The 23,368-nt window shown below is 39.2% G+C and overlaps 1 protein-coding gene across 3 annotated transcripts in view; it reads left to right on the top strand.

Annotated features, from left to right (window-relative positions):
* Window positions 1-23,368, top strand: part of Tnrc6a (trinucleotide repeat containing adaptor 6A) — a 162,861-nt gene that overhangs the window by 95,061 nt on the left and 44,432 nt on the right. For all 3 annotated transcript variants that reach the window (XM_055627543.1, XM_055627542.1, XM_055627541.1), the window contains exons 3-4: window positions 8,567-8,654; window positions 16,260-16,281. In XM_055627543.1, the coding sequence (XP_055483518.1) occupies window positions 8,567-8,654; window positions 16,260-16,281 (110 nt within the window). The remainder of the gene's footprint in view (window positions 1-8,566; window positions 8,655-16,259; window positions 16,282-23,368) is intronic.

Genomic DNA, 23,368 nt, shown 5'->3' with positions numbered 1-23,368 from the left:
TTATTATTATTATTATTATTATTATTATTATTATTATTATTATTATTATTTACATGCATGGGTGTTTTGCCAGCATGTATGCCTGTGATGCTGGAAGAGGGTGTTAGATCCCCTGGAACTGGAGTTACAGATGGTTGTGAGCTGCCACCAAACCTGAGTCCACTGTGCCCTATTTCTAGCCCCTGTTGGTTTTGTTTGTCTGTTTTATATAGTGTTGAAAACAAATGTCAAGATTGGTTATGTTTATCACTTACTACCTCTGATGTAAGCTCTGGGCTTTTCTAAAACTGCCCTATGTCAGTTTAATGAACTTTTCTTCTACACCCAGTTTGATGGCTTTTCTTGGTGAAAGTGTTTCCTGTGCTGGTACTGTGATGTATACTGGTACTATCATGTCACTGTCTTCATTCTGTTAACATTGTATTACACTAATCTTTGCATGTCAAACCAACCTTGCATTCTTGAGATGAATTCCTTAATGCATTGGACTTTTTTTGTTCATGTATTTGTATTTCTGTTTTCTTTCTTCCTTTATTCCAAGACAGGATTTCTCTGTGTAGTCCTGGCTGTCCTGGAATTCTGTCTGTAGACCAGGCTGGCCTCCAAAGACAGGCCTGCTCCTGCCTCCAGAGTGCTGGGATTAAAGGTGTGTGCAATTATGTGTTTGTATTTCTAATGGCTGTAATCTGTATTGACTGTGAATCTGTGTTGTATTACATGTTTTTGGTTTGTGTTGTATGACTTAGAATCTGGGGGGTATTGGCAGTTACTTTGGGAGGTATCACATGCTGCATTGTGCTTTAAGAGTTGTTTTTATGTATTCAATTCCATTACTCCTGCTTAGCCTTCTTTCTGTTCTAGCCTGTCAGTGTGTTACAGTGAGTTTTATGTAGCTAATGATTAGTGTACACTTACTAGGTGCACTCAGTTAGCATTTAGGGTGTACAGTTGGACCTCGTTAACTAGAGGGCTTGTGAGATGTCGGATGTGTTGGTAAGGCCACATAAGCTGCTGCTGGAGTTGAGGTTTAAGTTCTGCCCTTCTTGATAGGCCCCAGAACTCTGTAGTGCATGCTGTGCTTAGGAAGGGTTCCTTTGATCTGGTCTTTGAGGAGAGCAGTGTGTGGGTGGGGATAAGTGAAAGGAGTACAGTTACAGCATTTCAGTAAAGGGAAGGAAGCAGGGATTGTTGTCTAATTAAAAGCCCTCTGTGCCAGGGAGTACAGTTCAAGTAGAACTGGTTTTGTCCCTGGACCAGTAATTAGTTCTTTCTGAAACAGTGAGATTAACATCTAAAATAATTAGACCATGTATATTGTTTAATTGGAGGTCAAAGGTGAGATTTGTATTGGTTGGAAAGAAATGTGAAGGAAATAGTAATTGAGCTAAGCTTCAGAAAGGGGGTGGGATTAGGGATTTAGGTAGGCAGCTCTCCGTCTGAGTGAGCTGTTATAGCCGTGTACCTGACAAGACATGCAAGAGTGTCTTTAATTAACAGTGATGGGAGTGATATCAATGCTGTATTTCAGGGTTGCAGGTTCAAGATAAATATTTCCAACACGACAGGCCGTAGAGTGCTGCTTTCCTGATGGTGGAATATCCGTTTTAACTAACTTTTCTCAACCTAAACTTTCATTTTTATTCCCCTTTTTATATGTATAATATTTTTACCACTTGAGAGCAACTTGCACACAAGATGCCCCTCTACCCCTAAACACTTGTGTTTTTAAAAATCAGAGGCATTTTTTAAAAAATTTTATTTTTTATTTTATGTGCATTAGTGTGAAGGTGTCAGATCCCTTGGAATTGGCATTACAGACAGTTGTGAGCTGCCATGTGGGTGCTGGGAATTGAACCTGGGTCCTTTGGAGGAGCGGATGGTGCTCTTAACCATCGAGCCATCTCTCCAACCCCCAGAGGCATTTTCTTAGTAATTACAGTGGCATTCTCATAGTTGGGGAAACAACACTGGCATTCATAATCGCTAATGCAAAGACCCTATTAACATTTTATGTGTTGTTTCAGCACTGTTTATCACAGCAAGGCAAAAAGTTTTTTCTGCTTGGAGGGTGGATGTAAGGTCACAGGTTGTATTTGGTTTAGCTGCCTGTACTCTGGAACCGGTCAACAGTCTTTGCAGTTTTCTGTTGTGTAAAGAATGAAGGCTGTTTTTAGGTTGCTTCTTCGTTTCTGTTTGCTCCTCATTAGGCAGAGCTGTGTTTGGAGCAGGAGCAGCATAGGACTGAGGTGCTTTGCTTTGGGTGGAGAGTTCATGAAGTCACTTTGTCTTGTTGCTGTGGACATTAACCAAGTGCTGGGGTAGGGGTCATATGTCTGCTTTCGTCATACTTTGAGAACATGTACGTATTCTTTTTTTTTATCAGTATATATTTTACAGTGAAGGTCTGTCTTCATTCCTTATTCACTTGTTTGTCCATCATATCCTATGGAATCATGGGTTCTTATATTTTCAAAGGTCTATAATTTCTTATTAATGCTATTTATCTTACTGCTCAAATTCTGGGAATAATGGAGCTTCCTGTGAGATCCTGGACTGTGTATCACCTGGAGCGTCATCGCTGGCAGTTTTCCCGTTAGCTCCTCCTTTTCTTACCTTATGTAGATTTGTGTACCTGAAGCTGCTGTCTTAAACTCTTTTTATGTAGCTGCAGCTGACCTCGAGCTCCTGGTCTGCTTATGCCCCAGCTGCTGGGGTTACAGGCGCGTACTACCATGTTGACTTTTTTAAAGTTAATATTTTGAAGTTTGCATACGAAATAGTTGGTTTGGTTATGGCATTTTCGGACATAAATGTCAGTCTACTCTATTACTCTTCATCCTTCTCCCTCATTGGCTTCCTCATTCTCTGTTCTTCCTTCTTGCTGGTCCCCTTCACCAGCAAGTAGTATAGTCCCTTTTCCTTTTGTATCATTTGACCATTAAAGTAAAGTACTTCTGTACTTACAGGTCTTCACTGTTGTGATTGAAAATAACCTGTTAATTCCCTTGTTCATAATTATTTTCACTGCTACCTTTATTCATTTTTTCCATATTAGTTTTTTTTTTTTTGTTTCACAAAGTTTGTTTTCCTCTGCTGTGTTCATGTTACGCACGAATTATCGGAAAACTCACTCCCTTACCAGTTTTTGCCCTAATGGGGTTCTGGTCCATTGTCTGGTGGTACTAGTTAGGTTATCAGTGACTTACTGTGTAGTACTGACCAGCCTATTGATTAACACAAATCCAGACTGCGGAAAACAGAAGAGAAAGTGCGGTGGGTGGGATGTGTCAGGATAAAGAGGGCAGAGGATGCTCTTCTGGCAGATGTGATGGGGATTTTATAACGAGCTTGAGCATGCAGGTGATTTGTGTGTGAGGGTGACCTGCCGACTGACACAGAAAAGTTGTCTCCGGTTTCCTTCCTAAAGCAGCTAGAAACCATCTGTCCTTGACTCATTTTGTCTGACAGCTAAGCCACCGTTGAAAGCTTTAAAGTATAATTGCTATCAGCATCTTCATGTTATCAGCTGTCCCACTGTGTGGACTGTCTTTCAGTTCCTCTTTGCTTTTTCTTTGCATTATGGTTTGAACATTACACATTCACTTGGCTTTCATCTCACTGTACAATCAGTGTGCTTCCTGTTTTTACCCATCACTTTTATTTTCTACACTTCCATCTTGTATCAGTCCTGTTCATCTTTCAGGTTAGCCAGTCTTTATGCTCCCTGGGGTCCATGTCATTCTGGGATCTCTTGACAGGAAGAGCTCCTTTTCTTTTTTTCTCATTTTTGGTCTATAGAAAACTTGCCTTTTCAGGTTTTTTTTTTGTTTGTTTTTTTTGATTGATTTTTTTTATTAATTATACTTTATTCACTTTGTATCCCCCCATAAGCCTTTTCAGGTTTTATAGGTCACTAGGAAGACCTACAGGACTCAGCATGTAGTTGTGTGGAATGTTTGTGATTTTGTGCATTTGTTACTGTTCATGGGTCGTGATAGGGTTCATTTTCTTTGCCAGTTAAATAATTAAAAGGCCGGAAAAAAAAATCTCAAGTAACGTGACAAGTAAACCAGGGGAAATTCTCAAATACAGTAGACAGACTCAGCCCATAAAGGCTTTTATTAGAAGTGAAGAAACACTCAGACAGACAGACAGACACACACACACACACACACACACACACACACACAGCAAATACACAAAAAGACTATAAAGGGAAGTAGGGGCTTTGGAAGCTGAAGACCAGCCTCTCCTTGAGGGGTGGGGATTTTTTAAAGTTTTTGAAGGGTCTTCATACTCTAATTTAGGGTTGGTGTAAATTTAAATTTTTTAAAAAAGAAATTTATTGTCCAAGGTTTCTTTTGGAGTCTGGTCCTGTAGCATACTCCATGGAGAAACTAGGATGAATTGTGGTGCTTGTGCAGTTAAGATGGCTGATTAGCTCCCAATTGTCATGTAAAAATGTCCTGATCAGCCTAGAACTTGCTGAGGCAGTCCTTCAGTGAGAGGGAGAAAAAGCCCACAAGGCCTTTTTGAAAAAACTGCCAGGCTTTTGTCTCAGGTCAGGAGAGTAAAGAAGCAGCCACCATCTTGGAAGTTCACTATCTTCATTAAGTAGTCATGGACGTCCCCTCTCCTTGTCTTTCTACCTGTGAGGAAATATGTCTAATTCCATGTCCCTCATAATGAAAAGAAATTGAAAAAAAAAATCAACAAAGAAAAAAAGATGTGTAGGGTGAATTGCTGAGGAAACTAGTTGTCAGCTTGCAGGTACACTCTATGCTGCTACAGAACATATGCTGAATTTTCACAGTATCAAGGGAAACATGCTTCAGATATTTGCCAGAAGCAGCTCTTGTTAGAAATTGGTTGTCCTTGGGCTGGAGTGAAGGCTTAACAGTTAAAAGCACTTGATGGCTGTTGTGGTTTGTTTCCTAGCACCTACTTGGTGGCTCACAACCACACATAACTCAAGTTCCAGAGGATCTGAAGCCCTCTTCTGACTCCTTGGGCACTGGGTACACACGTGGTTCACAGAAATGCAAGCATAATGCCCATATACATAAAATAAATCTGAATTTAAAATTAAAAAAAAATATTGTCTAAGGTTTCTTTTGGAGTCTGGTCCTATTGCACACTCCAAAGAGAAACTAGGATGGTAAGTAAGTTGAGTTGTGGTGCTTGTGCAGTTAAGGTACTGGGTTTCTATTCTTAGGAAATAAAAGGTATTGAAATCCAACTTTCTGATGCAGGCCAGGGATTAGTTGGTAGTTAACAGCTGCTGTGCTGATTTTGTTAACCTTTCAGTACACCATGCACGCTCACTCACAATCACATTCAACTGTGGGGCATGCCTAGCCTATGGTTTAATGTTTTCCTGTGGATTGTCCTGCTGCTACTATTTTGTAGTATCTACCTATGTATCATCTCCTTTTCAGAGGCTTAGAAGTAATGAATCACCTGAGAGAGACATGTACACATTTATCATGCATAGATACTTACAAGTCTTAGCCTTTAGCCTACACTCCTAATAGCAGGGCACAGTAATTCCCTTGGAAAGGGATGTTGGAAGAACTGTAGGAGTAGGAGGAGCCTCCCAGTTCTAGAGTGTGTATTGCTGGCTGGCTGGAAGCCCTAGGCCTTCTAGCATTCTTGGTTCTCATTCATACCCACTTCTAAACTTCTGCCCATCCTGCACCTTTAGCTGCTGGTGTGGAGACTTGGAAAGAGTCAAGAATAAATAAAAACAACAGAAAGGGTCTGCATGTACCCATTGTACATTTTCAAAAGTCAGCCAACATTTTGTCAATTTTGTTTTTGTCAGTTTTCTTTTTTCTGTGGGGTGCAGTGATAGGTATGTATGGAAGAGTGAAAATAGAACTAGCGTTGAAATTATTTTTGTACTAAATTAATGCATTCTTATCATAACACCTCAATTAGAAATACATTTAATATTCTCTCTAAGATAGGTTCTTATTATATAGCTCAGGCTAGCCTCAGACTTGTGTTGTAGATGAGGATGGCTTTGCACTCCTGATCCTCCTGCTTTCACCTTCTAAGTGCTAGGAAAACAGCTGTTGGCTGCCATACTGGTACATGTTTAATGTGCTTTAAAAAAATAATGTGTCTTTAAATACTCTCTAGCTTAAGGTTTCACTGATGTTTTCATTTCAGGTTCAAGAGGTTATTTTTCTGTGTCATCTTCTACGTCTAAAGTAATACAGACATAACACTGACACGCAACTTAAATAAATGTTAATTTGTATCTGTCTGTCTGTATTTCCTTATCTGCCTATCTATTTTTGCTGGGCGGTAGTGGTGCATGCCTTTAATCCCAGCACTTGGGAGGCGGAGGCAAGTAGATCTCTTTTTGAGGCCACTTGGTGAGTGAGTTCCAGGACAGCCTAGGAATTGTACTGTTTGTGAATCTACAAGTTTTGTTCTTTCCTTTACTGTGTTAGGGACATTTCTTTCAGTGAGTATGAAGATCAGCGCCTTTCATTATGCTGAGCATGCAGCAGCCATTTCTTTATTAATGGGCCTTCCAGTGATTGCCCTATGGTTTTCCCTTATCCTTTGAATGTCAGCCCCTGTTAGATTTTGAGGAGATCTGTAGCATGTGTGTTAAGTACGAAGGAGAAGATACTTGCTAACTTAAAAAAAACAAGCACTAAAATAAAGCGTGAGAAAAGAGAAAAATCAGAAAAGGAAGAGCCTCTATTTGACAGGAGACCATGAAGAACAAATGCTAATAATAGGACAGTATCTTAACACAGTGTTTTGGGTGCCACTCCTTTTCTCAGTCATGGGAAATATTGGGAAGCACACTTGTCTTGTTGTTGTTGTTTTTCTGATAGAGGACCTTACTGTGTAGCATAGTCTAACCTCAGACTTGGGATCCTCTTGTCTGTGCATGCTGGTGTTTAGCACACCTGGCTATATCTCAGTTCTGTCATGGTGACACCGAGGCGGAAGAAAACCAAGGAATTAGAGCGTTTGCTTTTGAGTTTTTCCTACCTCAACAGAGGGACATGGGTTTATTTCCTTTGTGTATATGTCATTTACTCTGCCACGCTTGTATATTGTGGTCACCTTGGCCTTTGACATTGGGATGGTCTTATACAAAATATAAAGATGTATAATCTTCATGCATTTGACATGAATCTCTTATTTCAATTGTTCAAAATGCTACTCATTTCTATTTTCTTATTCTACATATGTCCCTCAATTTCTTCCATCAGAAAAAAAGCCAGATTTAAGCTCTTTGCAGTGATTATAGCCTCTTCCAGTTTCCTACATACTTGCCTAATTCTGTGGCTGTCTTTGGTAGTGTTACTGTGTATGATGGCTTTCTTCAGTACGCAGAACTGGTATCATGAAACTTACACTCTAGGCTGACTACTTTGTGAAACTAGATAGTTCCTTTATATTTTCTTAGATTGCTTTTCTCAGGCTCCTTGTGAATGGAGCACCATGTGAATGGACAGGCCCCACATGAGTGATGAGTGGAGAACCAGTCGCCTCCAGTAAGGAGAGCTGTGTACTCAGGGAAGAAACCTGTAAGCCTCCTTTGGAAGTTTTGGTTCCTTGGAGAGCATTCTTTTGGTTTTAAGTTGGTTTTTCGAGCAGATGCTTCATGTAACCATGTAGGCAGGAAGGGCTCAGGGATTAGAGTTGGGGTAGTTGTGGCTAGAGTGGATCTGGCTTTTTATTCCTTATGTAATTCCCTCCCTCTCTTACTTCTGCTCTCCTTGTTCTTGTCTTAAATGTTGTTAGAGCTCTACTAGAGGGGTGTCTGGTGCATCTGCCTAAGACTCACGTTTATTATTAGATATGACTCCTTTTGTTGTAGTTCACTAATTAGTTTTGCGTAGTTGTTGCTTTCATTGAGGTGGAGGGAGAAAGAGGAAATAGTTTGCCTAGTTGTGATACACTGAACAAGGGAGCCCTTTCTGTTAGCAACTTCGAAAATTTTAGATTCTAAAATTTTAAATAAACTTATAGTGCGTACATTATTGTTTCCAAAGAAAGAATAATTTGAGATTATTGTAATTTTGAATTACATGTTACCTATTTATGGCTAATTTGTAGCCAAAAAAATATCTATGGTTGGGTATGTAGTTCATTGATGGAGCGCTAACCTGACCTGTGCAGGACTCTGGGTTTGATCCAGCATCACAAAATGCGCACACACATGCGGGCGCCCCCCCCCCCCCCCCAGAAGTACCATCGCAGTCTATCCCCCTCAGGTGCGATTGATAATGGGACCCATAATGAGGTTACAACTTACCCATTCTAGAATTGGAAGAATCTTAAAGTGTAAAACTTCAACTTTTCATTGCCTTCCTTGATTTTAACATTAAGGTGAAAGCTCTCATGCTTGGGAAGGAAATCGATGTCAATTAAAAGTAAATTGCACTACATGGTAGCTGTGTGGCTTAGGTTGCAGACTGTTGAATAAAGAAAAATTTGCTCTATTTCTTAAAAGTGAAAGTGAACCTGTGTGCAGCATTGTTTTTATGTCTAAATCCACTTTGGGAAAGTTAATTGCAACTGTGTGGTTCAGGGATTTAGTGCAAGAAGAAGAACAGTTGATGGAAGAAAAGAAAAAGAAAAAAGACGACAAGAAAAAGAAGGAAGCTGCTCAAAAGAAGGTATATACGATACACTTTGTTAAGCAGTTTGAACAAAAGGAATTACTCATGACTTTGTTAAGCATTGATAAGTATATTAACCTCATTGAAAATCCAATAGTTAATGTCCTTGAATGTGCATATACAGTAGTTTGCTGAATGTATAATTCAGTGCTACATAATCTTGCCAATACTGAGGTTTTCGAAGGTAAGTACATCTCATAGGATTTCTCTTTCACTTAGTGATTCCTGTGTATTTCATTATAATTTTTATAAGTGGGGAAACAAAGACGCTTAAAAAGGCTGTGAAGACAGAGAGGGTTTTGAAGTCTTACTTGCTCATATAACCTTAGAATGATATAGCCATCAATCCTATTTAGTCTCCTTGGGCCTCAGTTTCTTTATATTTTGTTAAACAAATGTTGAATTAAATGAAATAATAGAAGGTGCAATAGAAAATGAAGTAAACTATATTTAAGCAAGCCATATTTAAGCAAGTTTTGACATGATAAAGAATAAAAGTTCCTTTTAATTTGATACCTGTGCTGACTTTCTAAATTTTCAGTTTAAATTTAGACACTTTAAAACAATCACTAAGGTATTCACTGGAAAAGAACTCTAGGCACAATATAGGATAAGAAGCTGGAGCCAAAGCAAAATATGATAAGGCTACTGACGGTTAGCAAATCTGACATTCAGTCTTCTCTATCAAATTTTCAAGGACCTAGTATTCTAAAAGACCCAATAAATTACTGTTGTATTTAACAAAGAAGTACTACTGTGCTTTTAAAATGTGTACCCAGTTAGGTAAGACATAGGACACACAAGGCATACATACATGAAACATGTCTTTATGGGAAACTGTTGACACAGGGAGGAAGATACCTTAGCCCAAGATGGAGCAGAGTAGTAGAACATATTCTTAGAATAGAAATAAGTCAGGTGATTTAGTAAGCTCAGAACCAGGAATTTGTATTCTGTATGTCTTAAAATGTGAAAGCTTTTGAGGGTGGAATAGGCATATCAGGAGATGGTTTCGAGGCAGTTAGTGAGAAGTAAATTCTCGGAGGGTTTGAGTGTTGGGGAAATTATCGAAGATATTTTAGTAGAAGTGACTTGAAAGTTTGTTTTTTTCCCTTATGAAAATGTTGGATTGGATTGGAAGGGATCGAAGTACTGCTTAAGGGACTGTTGACATAATCCAGAGAATTTGCTTGGTGGCTGTGAGATAGAACATCCTAGACTTTTAGATTCTGTTGAGTGATTTAAGTGTACTTGGGAACAGTTAATCAGCTTAGTACAGAAAAAGGAGAAGTGATAAATCAGTTCTGGGTGTGCTAAAATGTGGGCACCATCAGCAGATAAGTGGGGCAGGGAGAGTACAAAGTTTTTGGAGGACTGAATGTGTGTGAGATGGTAGGTGACATTAGTCAGTGCAGTCTGGTGCCCTCAGGGGGAGCTGGAAGGAGGAATACATAGGTATGCATTGCAGGTGTTTGGACAGGGCTCTAGTGTAGAGTTTTGTGTTGGCTGATGCCTTGGGCCCCTACCAGAGGCTTTTTGATGTTGGATGGTCTTTGCAGTCTGGTCCATCTTTATTTGATATCTATGAAAGAGTTGTGTCCTCTCTAAGCCTAAGGCTAGGAAAAGCTTATTGTATTCTAGGACCATGGTGCCATTTGCCCATTCAAGAATTCTTGAGGTAAACTGGAGGAAGTTGGTGAAGAGGCTGCTTAGTGTGTTTAATGTAGAATCTGGTTTGGCCAGCATCTGAATATTGTTGCCTTAGGCCTCGCCGGTCCGAAGGAGTTCCAGATTCAGCTGGTAAGTGCAGTACAGCATGTCTGGGAAAGAGCCTAAGGTAGTATTTAAGAATGTGTTTGGAATTTGCCCTGTTGACTGAGAAAATTCTGCAAAAGGCAGATGCTTAATAGAATTATTTTAAGTCAGCATATAGAAATAATGACTCAGTTGTGAAAGTTCATCTCTACCTTCCCTCACAATCAACTTTGTAAATCACCAAGTCAGTAAAGTGACTCCCATATGTGTGCATAAATTTAAATGTAGCACATAAATGCTGTTTATCCTGTTATTTGGCATCTCATCAAATGTGCAGTGGCAGCTCTTCAGTTTTTTCCAGTTCTTCCCTGCCTCAGTTAGTGGTTCCAGCCTCACTCTCATCATGTCGCACTAGACCAGATGCTGAGAGAGAAAAATGGCTTGATTTTACTAGATCTTGCACATAGCTAGGGTCTTGCTATGTATTCTGTCTATCCTAAGCAGTCTAAAGGAAAGTTTAAAGCCCTAATTGTTAAATTTCATTGTGTAGACTGCCACCGTAAATACAGCTTCTCCAAACTGTAGAAAACCAGCTTATAACTGAATTTGAATGCAACCTGTTGGCAAAATAAGGACAGCTGGTATTTCCATACTCTGCTACCAAATAGCTCCTTAAAAATAGGAAACTCCCAGATTGGCCCAGATGAAAGACCATGAGTCACAAACTGTTAAGACAAGCTTTGTGGAGCTTTTTTTTGTTTTCTGTAGGAGCCAGCAAGTATATCCCAGTAGGTGGTAGGAGACAAACATGAGTTAGGTGGGCAGGACCAGTAATGAGTGTTTGAACATAAATTCATCATAATTCACTTTTGTGTATGTGAACCATGCACATTCACTTCTGAAGACGACCAGCTGTTATCTGTGCTAATCTGTTTTGTGTTCAGTATAAGGTGACTTCAGTAGTTAACCTTGGTTCCCTGATGGCAAAGGTGCAGAAGTGAAGTTGAAACCTCATGCTTCCATTGAGTGTCCAAACTATAAATCACAGTACTGTGCTCTCCATGCAGAATGTTATCTTCTGTTTCTGCTTTTATTTTTCCCCATATTCAAGTGAGCTTTTAAATTGAGAAATCATATATAAGGAAAATTTTACACTGGCATATAAAGTATAGGTCCTCATGCTATGAACACTGAAAACATGTATATTTAACTCCCTAACAGCATGTGTGCTTTTGAAATTTAAGTTTGTTCCGTGATCTATTTTCTGCTTCAAATAAAAAAACAAGTAATAATTTAACTGCTAGATATCAAAGCAAGCTCTACACTGAACCAGATAGATTTCCATTCCCCTCTCTCTTGATAGCTTATTAGACATCATCAAAACTTATTCTAGTATTTTAACTTAACAGTTTTTCTTGTTTTGTTAGGTATATATTCAGATCTTTAGTCTCTAAAGAAATTCTGTATACTTTTAAATGGTAGTTCCCACCGTAGTAAGTGAACATGGGGCTCAGTGAGTTAGGGACTTCATTTGTAGCATTGTTCTGTTCTAAAAACCTTATCCTAATAAGCTGGCCATGTATGTGCAGTGCTTTGTATGTGGTGAAGAATCTTCTGGTTCTTAGACCTAGAAGTTTGGTGTCGCCAGACATACAGCTTCAGCCTTAAAGAGGGGCAAGAGCAACAGCAGCAGCACAGGGTTAGCATGAATTTCTCCCCAGGTTCCATTTTTTAGAAGAGAAATTTCAAAAGGGATCTTAAGGGAACTGCAGTGAGAAAAGGGAGATTGAGAAATAGGTTAATTATAGAGGGGCAATTCAGAATACCCTTTACTTACACATGTAATTGTAGTTCCTAGAAAGTGTGTTAACAGTGAAGGGTTGGGGAGACGAGTAATGCAGACTGGAATTTCCTGACATTCGTGTTATTTTAGTTGTTGCTGTTACTGTTTGAATTGAAGGGATTTGTACAGGTTTTATGGTGTAAGTCACTAAAGCCTAAAAGAGACTTAGGCTGTAGAGACATCTGACTTCTTTCCTCCCTTTAGGAGATCATGCTCACAGTCTCATCGGTGCATTTCTCTGTAACCTTGGTGATAGCATGACCAGTTGGAGGAGGCACTCACGGAGGGCAGTGAAATGCCCTCTTTTACAGCTCTGTCCTTTCGCATACCTTCCTTTCTCCTCAGTTTAAAAGTTCTTTATTCACCAGACTAACATTCTAGACTAGGTATTATTTGCTAACTCATAGGAAAGACTTTTGAGTAAGTTATCTCGTTTTTAAAGAGTGAGTTCAACTAGATTACTTTTGATTCCTTCTGTCTTAGTTCCTTTTCTATGTAACATCACCATGACTAAGGCGGCTTAAGGAAGAGTTTATTGGGGTACACAGTTCCAGGTGACCATCATGGTGCAGAACGTAGGAGCATGTAGACAGGCATGGCATTGGAACAATAGCTGAGAGCTTACATTTTGATCCACAGCAGTTGGCAGAGAAAGCTAATTGGGAATGGTGTGGGCTTTTGAAACCTCAAAACTCACCCCCAGTGATATACTTTCTCCAACAAGGCCACACCTCCTAATCCTTCCCAGTCAACCAATCGGGAACCAAGTATTCGAACATTAGAGCCTGTGGGAGCCGTTCTTACTCAGACCACCACACTGTTAGTTTATAATATTGGGAAGGTGTTGGAGAGGATCAGAAAGGAAAAAGAACTGGGGATAAGTGTCAGCCAGTCAGCTCATTTTGAAGTGTGAGACTTAGATCTAAGCTCAGGTAGCCAGGGCTGTGGAAAGCTGCAGGAACATACACCTATTGACTGGTCCCCACTCTCCTGCGCCTTCCTCTGTTGCAGCCTGGAGTTCTGAGCTTCATGGCGGTGCTGACAGGAGTGTATTTATCCCCATTTTTCAGACGAGGAAGGAAGTGAGCTCATTTAGAAAAGTTAACTCATTTGATCAGGGTCATAACATTGTCAGCAATAAAGCTGGGATTCAGAACCTGAGCTCTTACAGTTTGCGTAGACACAGAGCGAGGACAGGTACTGGAGAGCTGTTGGGAATGAAGCACCCATTGTCTCTACTGCTACTATCTAATGTCTCCTTTGTAGAATCAACTAAAGATTGTTAAATATTACAATATTTAACATACCAACTGTTTGTTTCCATGTTTGATTTGCTAGAATCCCTGTCTTCGGGTAGAAGTGACTATATGTCACACCTTACTTCTAACAGTGTGTATTTTACTCATACCCAATTTGTCAAGTTTTATTACTTTATTACTTTATCACAGTAGCTCTAAAATGTGAGTAGGGTAGTTTTTCTTACTTGAAGGATTAGGAAAGAGACCCATAGAGCTGAAAAGGCAAGATCATTTTAAAAGTAAGAAAGTTTTAATCCCAGCACATGGTAGGCAGAGGCAAATATATTGTTAGTAGTTCAAGGCCAGCCTGATTTACATAGTTAGTACCATGTCAGCCAGGGCTACATAGTGAGAGAGATCTTGTCTCAAAAACAATAAAAGAAAACATTAAGGACAATTTTAATATTTATGTAATTCAGTAGAGCCCAAATATTGCTGTTTTAATACACAATCCATACAAAATATTGTTAATGAGTAGTTCTTATCCTTTGAAAAACACTCAGTATTAGAAATCTGCTATATATTTTGCAGATCTCCATTTTAACTACTTTTCATTTCAATGATCAGTAATCATATGTGTGACTAATGGCCACAGTTTGGGGCAATAGAGGTAATCACTATTAAAATACTGGGCCCACTTGGAAATTCTCATTATAATAATTATACTGGGTTCTTGGACTAGCCTACAGAAACATGCTTTAAGAAGCAGAATTCTGCCACTTCCATGTTGTCCTCATCAATTGTAATGTGCTCTTGATTTCTGTTATCTTCATTCCTTCACCCTGTTAGTTCAGTGTTCTCAGGGTTAATACCTTGTATTACCTACCTAGGGCCTCTGTTGGTGACAGAATACTGGATGAGGCTGGCCATTGTTCTAGAAAAGTTGGTCTCAACCTGTGGGTCTGAGATCCAGTGACCCTTTCACAGGGTTTCCTAAGGCCATCGGAAAACACAGATCTTTACATTATGAGTTATAACAGTAGCAAAATTACAATTGTGAAGTAGCAACGAAAATAATTTTATGGTTTGGGGTTATAACATGAGGGACTAAATTAAAGGGTTGCGGCATTAGGAAGGTTGAGAACCACTGTTCTAGAACAACATAAAAACTGCTTTCCCACAGAAACACAATCTTAAAACCTGGAAAAATATCACTGTATGGCTTTGGTCTTAATAATGTCATAATTTCTCTGTCTTGCATTTCATCTCCTTTGAAAGTGATCTATAGTTTTTAAGAAAGGCTTTGGGCTTACAAAGTAATTCTTATGCTGATTCTTTGGCTCTTTTAGATTACCTATATAACAAACAGCTCTTCACAGAGTTCTAAGTTCTCTCTAAAAAATATTTTTTTTCTATAAATCTGATTTTCAAAATTATAGCTGGGTGGTGGCAGCACACACTTTTAATCCCAGCACTCAGGAGGCAGAGACAGGTGGATCTCTGTAAGTTCGAGGTCAGCCTGGTCTAAAGAGCTAGTTTTAGGACAGCCAGGGCTACACAAAGACACCCTGTCTCGAAAAAAACAAAACAGAATTACTTCTTCCTAAAATAAATAACTATTGTGAAGCTAGGTGACAATCCATTTAGCATTACCCTTCCATCACTGTTTTTCTTTTAATTTTGATCCATAAAATACAAGATGGGCTCCATTATTTTTCTATCTCTAGTGCTCTAAAACTGGACAAAGCACTATAGTGAAAGATGAGCATTTGGTGTGGCTTCAAAAGTAGAATAATTGTAGTTTTTATTATATGTATTTATAATGATATAACTTAAAATGGAGTTTTTCATAGCTTAATAATTTTATTTGACTAAGCAAATGAATCACCATGCCCTTAGGCAATTAAGTAAAGCTGTGTCTTAATTTAGAAATAATTCTTTTTCGGTTACTAATATTCAGCCATTTCTGGTCAGCCTGAATGTTTTTGAATATTTCACTTTCAGGTCTCCGTGCAGTGACTCTGATGAGAAAGGGATTTTACTTGGGGTCCTCTCTCACTGGCTTTATAGTTCTTGTAGAGGCCCTTGTTCTTTGAGCTGCTGGTCTAAGTCAGCCCACTGTCCTCCAGCTTTCCCCTCAGTTGTGGTGTGAGAGAGCTAATAAACTCCCAGGCCCTGGGAAGCAGGTTTATATCAGCTCAGTCATTTTCATGAGATGTCAGAAGTGGCAAGTTAGTTTAAAAAGGTTTCTTACTTAACAAATACTGAAAAGTTGACTATATTAGCGAAAATATCGACTTGATCTTCAGAAGTTAAATTTATTACAAATTTGGCCAAAGTGATTATTTATAACTTTTCTTACAGAAAATGTAATTCTTTTTGATCATTTGAAGCCATTTAGATATACAAAATTTGTTAAAAACCTATTTATACAAAGGTAACAATTATAAAATTATTTAAAAATAAGGGAAAAGAACAGCTCCCATTTGAAAAATTATAAGCCACCATAAAATGTTTTCTATACTTTATGTCTAAAGAATCATTCCAGAAATTTTTGTTAGTAAAAATACTATCAAGAACAATGGGGCACATCTGTGGGAAAAGAATGCTTTGCATGTCTTTTCCTGTACAGTTCATCTAAATGATACTTTCTTTAATAAAAATGTATATCTTATATGATAGTAATATATGAACATTTTATCATAACAATTCATTTCTTTCAGTTTCATATTTACATTGTTTTTTGTTTGTTTGTTTTCATTTTAGGCCACTGAACAAAAAATCAAAGGTACGTCGTTTAAAGCTATTTCTTCTTTTTTCATTAAAATCAAGTTGTTTATGTGTACTTTTATTCACCTTCAGGATGGGAGAGAAATGTGTCGAAGAGACTGGGGTAGGAACAGACTGCTTCAGGTGAAGTCACATTGGTGTATTCCATTGAGTTTTTTATGGTGTATATTACTACATAGAGAAGGTACTGCCCTGAGGCTGTCTTCTGGGTAGGCCCCATTTTCTAATGCTGTCTGCTGTGAGTCTTGAGCACATGCCTTTCTTTTGGTCTTCCATTCTAATCTCTTATTCACAGGTGTGGGATGGGTGAAATTTCTGCCTGCTTCATTTCTTCTTGTCCTTTATAGGCATAGTAGTGACCCCTGTTCCTGTATTACGCTTAAAGAATACATTTCTAACCGTTTGGTCATTGAGCCAGGTTACTAATGTGCCCTGGGATGAAGACTTAGCCCCTCTCAAATCCTGAGTCAGGGGTCCTCCAGCTTCCTGCCCTCGACTACCTAATAATGACAGTTGTACAGTTCAGTGGCTGAACTTGGCTCCAGCATACCGCATTGGGGTTTTAGCTGTGTCAGAAATATGCTCTCTGCATTTCATTAGTATGTGCACTCACAGTATAACCTATGGTTACGAGATTCATGCTAGTTAGGGTAGTATCTATTAGGTGCTCTCATATAAGAGTAAATAAGAATGGTTAAAGCTTACATTTCACTAGAAGAAAGTTTTTACATGAACATAAGGAAAAACTGAGACAGGAATTTGAGAGTGGAAATAGATTTATTTATAATTTGACCAGGAATTCTTAGAGAAATTCTTAGTCTCTCTCCATTTGCCTATACCAGTGTTACAGTTTATAGGTACTATTTAGCAGATGCCAAGAAACATGCATATATAAATTTAGCTGTGAGTCCAGGTTACAGACCTTTTGGGAAAGAGAGTCTTACCTGTTTTGCGTCATGGTTCCCATGAGTGGCCTGTCCTACCCCACCTGGTATTTATTGGAGAAATTCTAATCCCTGTTTGAGGAGGTAAGTCAGATCTGAATTTAACCCCAAGAACCATGTACAAGTTTAATCCCAGAGACAGGCAGGAGGATCTCTGAGATAAGGCCAACCTGGTCTAAATAGTGAGTTTGAGGCCAGCCAGAGCTACACTGTGAGACCCTGAGGTCAGAAGAGGCATTGAAAATGAGCCACAGTAATGCAGAATATGCACGGTCAGGTCAGCTTCTGAAGCTGCATCTGCCGTCACTCTAGCAGCCTGTGTAAGAGTATATAAATTGCCCCTAGTTGGTTGCTTTTTGCTTTGTGTTCTCTTTTTTTAAAGCCAAACATCTCTGCTCTTCCAGGGTCCGTATAATCTGACCTCTTATGCTCCAACCGACCCAAGTCCCCCAACCCACATTTTTACACTTCTTAGAGTATTTGGTTTTCATGTTCTTTTATGTTTGCGTTTTGGTCTGGGTTATTGAGCAAGGCTGTTTTCATGGTGGCTTTTATCCTTATCCTCGCTCTACTTGTCCTTGGTCTCTACCCTTTATTACATGTGTAATTTTGGACACTTGATTATATCCTCTCTTAGATTGTTGATTGACCCACAAAATATTTCGTCTCCAGTGTGATCTTTGAGTACCTGTTGTTTAATAACTTTTCCAAATGAAAGCCATCCTTTGACTTCCTTGCTTAAACTGTCTTCTTGTTTTCAGGTCTTTCACAAGTCTGAGAATATTAAACTTACGGTAGGAACGTCACTTAAGGTGCAATGTGCTCTTTTAGTTCACTTCATCCTTGATTTACTGGCAGCTCCCTTAATAACGGGTCACAATTATTTTATCTGTAAGCATGTATTTTATGTTTATGCTGGGTATGTGTCTGTGATGCATGTGGTGTGAGGTTTCTATAGGTAGAAATCACAAATGAGAGCATTGGCGGGTCAGGTTTGGCCTGTGTTTCGTTGTTCTGACTCAGCACAGTGAAGTGAACTGAGCACTGCTGCTGAGGGACCTGCCATATCCATCGCTCCATACGCTTTATCTTGGCTTGTTACGTTCTGGTTTTTGGTAGCAACAAAACTTGAATCCATCCTCCTTTCTGTTTTGGTGGCCAGTCCAGTGGTATTAACTACTGCCTCCTTGGCACAACATGTGTAGTAGGTCTTAAGACTTACTCAGCTTGAGTACCTGCAACTTTGGATCCTTTTTTTATTTATTTAGCACCTGTATGACGTATGTGGAGGTCAGAGGTCTTTCTACTAGGTGGGTTCTGAGACTTGAACTCAGGTTTTTAGTTTTGAGGGCTAGGGCCTTTACCCACTGAGCCATCTCCCCATCCATACCCAACTTTGTACCCTTTAATCCATTCCTGCTCTTCTCTGTTCCTAGTGATAACTAGTCAGTTCTAAGGGATTTGGGGTTTTGTTTTGTTTTGACAGGATTGTGGGTTGTGCTGGGGGTCTTACATATGCCAGGGAAGCACTTCAGCACCTGGCAGAGCCAGTGGTTTTGTTTTCTTTTTTTTTAATTTCACATTTAATTGAGATTACGTAGTATATTTGCTTATTTCACTTAGCATAATCTTCAGGTTTACCTTTATCATGTTGAAGAGAGGGGGGTGGGAATTTGTCTGTGCCCATGTGTCCATGTGTATGTTCATAGGTAGGTATGCCTGGAGTCTGAATCATTCTCCAAGGTACTTGGAAGTGCTGCATTCTTTTTCTTTGGAGTAGGTGCCCGAGGAGTTGCTGCTGGGTCATATGATGCAGTTGGAGTTTTCCTTTCTGAGACAGTGTTAGTCCTTAAATTTCTCAATGATAACGTTTCCTACTGGACCAAGTTCAGGAACTTGAGTGGCTTCACAGAGCTTCAGAGTAGACAACTGAGATGTCAGAGCTGTGGCTTCAAATGTGTAGGTGACCGAGACTCCTGAATACTGAAGAGGCTGTTCAGAACTGAAGTGACACCCCAGAGAACCTAGTGCCCATGCTCTGCGGTGCATGCCCATTGCTCATTCTGTCAATACAGTTGGGGGGGGGGGGGTTAGTCTCAAGGAGAATTAGTCTGACCACCACCGTGTGCTGTGCCACCATGGTTCTGCATTGTGAGCTGATTTGGAGGCCAGTTCGTGCTGTTGTTTGAAACAGACAGAGGTGACTGCTGATTAAAAACTCCTTATGGCAGATTCTTTTCTTCCTGAGCTAGGTAACAAGATCTGTACTTCTGTACTAACAAGATGGGAAAAAATATTTGCCTACTTTCATGAAAAAAGTTAAAATAATTTTGTTTGGTTAATAGAATGATCATTTTTCCTTTCCCCTTACTAAGAAAGGAAGATGATTTACATGCATAAAGTTAGATTAATGTACACAGTAAATTCACAGAAAATGCTGGGGATCCCATTTTCTTTAGGATTGTACAGCCATCAGTTAATTGTTTAAATTGGTGAAAATGAAATATTGTGTGTGTGTGGCGATTCTGAAAAGGACCGAGGAAATAGGAAGTAGGGAAAAAGCAGGTTAGCAGTGAGCTGTAATCTATAACTATGCTCAAGAATAAAGGAGAATAGCCCATAGTTTTGGGGATTGTGTGGGAGTACCCCAGAGTTGTGTGTCCTGAGCTGAGAGTCTGAGATTTTACTAAAGGAATAATCAGGGATTCTGTTTCAAAATCAAAACACCCCAGGAACCTTCTCTTTTAAGCTTTAGAGAAGAATTAAGACAAATTAATAAGAGTAGCTGTATCAGTTAACATTCACCAAAAAGACAGTACATATCAAAAGGTTGCACCTGTACTTAATGTATATTCCTATAGTCCTTTAATTCTGATAAAAGTAGTATCTAGGTCTCAGAATGTATTCTGGGCAAGAGCCTTTGTTCTGGTATGTCCTAAGGAAAATGCTGGTGGGATGGCCAGAGGCTGAGAGCTTTGAGTCACTGCTAAAGAGAGTAACTGGGATTGACTGTCACCTTTGCAGTCTTTATTTCTATGGCTTTGGGCAAGTTTTTTAACTTCTACACTCTGGAGAGCTAATCCAACCCATGTCTGTGCTGTAGGAGGAAAGGTAGTGGATTGGAAGCCGTGGGTTGCAGGCTTAGTGCTGAGTAGGTACTGTGTAGTCAAGTATGTGGTAGAGAACTGGAGTTTTCAGAGAGTAGCACTTTGAGCTAAGATCTATGACTGTGGCACTTGTTTGTAATCAGTAGGTTTATTTTTATTTCTTTTTTTTTCCTCCTCTTTCCCTTTTTCCTCCTTCTCTTTTCCTTTTTCAAGGTAGAGTCTCTGTGCAGCTGTGGCTGTGCTACAACTCACTCTGTAAACCTGGCTGGCCTTGAACTCACAGAAATTGACCTGCCTCTGCCTCCTGAGTGCTGGGATTATAAAGACTTACACCACATCTTGCAAATCTTTTACATAAGACTAGAAAGCTCTTAAAGTGCTAAACTTAGCTGAAGCTAATAACTTAGTTTTATTACCGGTCAATTGATTGTTTCACTAAGAGGAAAGTTGTTTCTGGGTATAATTTAGGAAAATGCAGCTTTGAAATCTTTGAGCAGTTTTTTGTTTGTTTGTTTGTTTGTTTGTTTTTTCACTTTTCTAAATTTCTCAACGAATTGAGATTTTGCTTGTCACCTTTAAACCATGACGTAGATGTATTTGGTCACTATATGACCAAAAAATTCATTGTTTTTATTTGTGAATAAAATTCCTCTAGAATTTGTTGGTAGTATAGTTTTTTAAATGCTAATTATAAGAACTTTCTGTATTTTCATGTCAATTATATTCACAGAATGAACTTGTTTTGTTTTCTATATATTGGCTCTAGATTTTTTTTACGACTGATTTTTGTTCAGCAAACTAGTGTACTTCATCTTACACCTCTTGATCATTCTGTGTCCCTCTATACTGCTTCTTAATTACTCCATCTCTTGGAAGTTGGTGCCCATCGTATCAGAGCTATTTCATGGTGCTCGCTGTCTTCAGTGCCTCATTATGCAGGCAGTTCTGAATCCAGAGCATTTGATAAGCTGGCTACCAACAGCCCAGTGTGATCGATGGAGGACTTGGTAGCCAGCACTGCCATACTACATGCACTGCAGCATCAGGATTTGTCTGTGAGTGGTGGAGAGCAAAGCTTTTGTCCTAGAAACACTTCTAAGACTGCTGTAGAGGGCATTGATGAGCTGTTTCCTAGGCATGGTGAGAAGAGATCTTCAAGAAAGGTATCAAGGTATTTTGGGCAGAAGAGTTTGCATGAAAGACCACAATAATTCATTCTGGGAATTGCTAGCATTTGGTGCACTGGAAGAGAAGGAATTGTATTATGGATGTAACAATATATGGATCTGGAAAAATAGTGGGGAGGGCTCATGTTAATGAGGTAGAGGACAGACGTAGGGTGTGTGAAGGCATCCGGGCAGGGTAAAACCAAGCAAGTGTAGTAGGAAGTTTGTGTAAATTAAGAGTAAATTGATGAGTGCCCAGATGACAGCAGTGCCACAGGGATATGAGATTCACTGGAGTCCATCAGGGAGGTTATTTGATGGACTAGCTTTGTTTTTAACTAGCTCTAGAGTGCTTAGGGTAAACTAAGGAAGAGATACTCCTGGTTGAGGGTAAACTAAGGAAGACATACTCCTGGTTGAGTGACCAGATCTTCTGCAGTGAACAATGTCTTCTTTCCTCTTGCCTTTGGCTTAACTTGTTCTTGCCATTTTTTTCTTTTCACTGATTCTCAAACCTATTTTTTGTACCACAATGTTTTCATTTTACAACTCTTTAGGACATTTTTTTCTGTATGTTGAATCTTAAATCTATATTTTTAGTTCAGGCTGTTTGGAATTCTAAGACCATATATTCGATTACATTGCATGCATGGATTTTCATTAGTGATAGCATTCAAAATTGAAGTGAGTATAGGACTCTCAGAGGCACCCTAAAAGTATTTAAGATCTGTAAGATCAAAATTCTTTATAAGATAAGAGCTTTGTTTGCTTTTTTCACTCATATTCTCTCATTCCTATAGAGTAGCGTTATGTAGAGGCTGTGTAAGGTCGACTATCTCAGCAGATTGAGTACAGAAACATATGTGAAAATCTACCTGTCTAACATTAGCCAAATCCTTAAAAAGATGTACAAAAAAAATGTTTAAGGGTGGGGGGTGGGAAGAAAAGAAGCCAATACTTCTCCCTGATTTTGTTTGGGGAAATAGTATTTTATTTTTTCAGAACAGTTATTAATGTTTAGATGTAATACCTATAGATGTAGCTAGTATAACTACAACGTTTGGGCTGGAGAGATGGCTTAGAACTTAAGAGCACTGGCTGCTCTTCCAAAGGTCCCGAGTTCAATTCCCAGCAACCACATGGTGGCTCACAACCATCTATAGTGAGATTTGGTGCCCTCTTCTGGCATGTTGGCATACATGCAGATAGAACACTGTATACATAATAAATAAGTCTTTAAAAAAATACAACTGTTCTCAGATTTTAATGGTATACAGAAGTGTACGTGTGTGGGATTTTTTTTTGTAAACTTTATTTTGTGTATGCGTGTTCAGCCTGTATGTATTTCTGTGCCAATGTATACAGTGCCTGAGGAGAACAGACAATGGTATCAGATCCTTTGAAACTGGAGTTACAGATGTGAGGCACCATGTGGGGATTGCAGCAAGCCTTCTGTAAGAGTGGCCAGTGCAAGATCTTAATAACTAAACCATACGTTTCCAGCCTGTATCCCACCTCAACTCATTCTTGTGCTACATACAGTAGGATGAGTGTGTGAGTGTGTTTGGGGACTTGACTTCTTGGTTTACCTTTGAAGAAATCTTGGCCTGGTGGGCCTTGTGTTTTAGACGAAATCTTGGAAACTCTTTGATGTCCTCTAGTAGTAGGACCTTCAAACCACATTTTTGTAGGGCAAAAACTGGAAAACTGCAGCTCATTACCCAGGTACACTTAATTACCTGTTTCTACATGGGAAACTCCGCTGGAGCTTGTTGATTGACGTGTTATCTGCAGCTGCTTTTGTATTGCTGTGGCAGAGTTGAATAGAGGTAACACATTGTATGGTTGACAAAACCTAAATATTTTTT

The sequence above is a fragment of the Psammomys obesus genome, unplaced genomic scaffold (genome assembly GCF_907164565.1).
Source record: "Psammomys obesus unplaced genomic scaffold, mPsaObe1.curated_primary_1811, whole genome shotgun sequence".
In the NCBI taxonomy this organism is placed as follows: Eukaryota; Metazoa; Chordata; class Mammalia; order Rodentia; family Muridae; genus Psammomys; species Psammomys obesus.
Note: the sequence above shows the minus strand (reverse complement) of the source record. Positions and strands in the feature narration are given on the sequence as shown.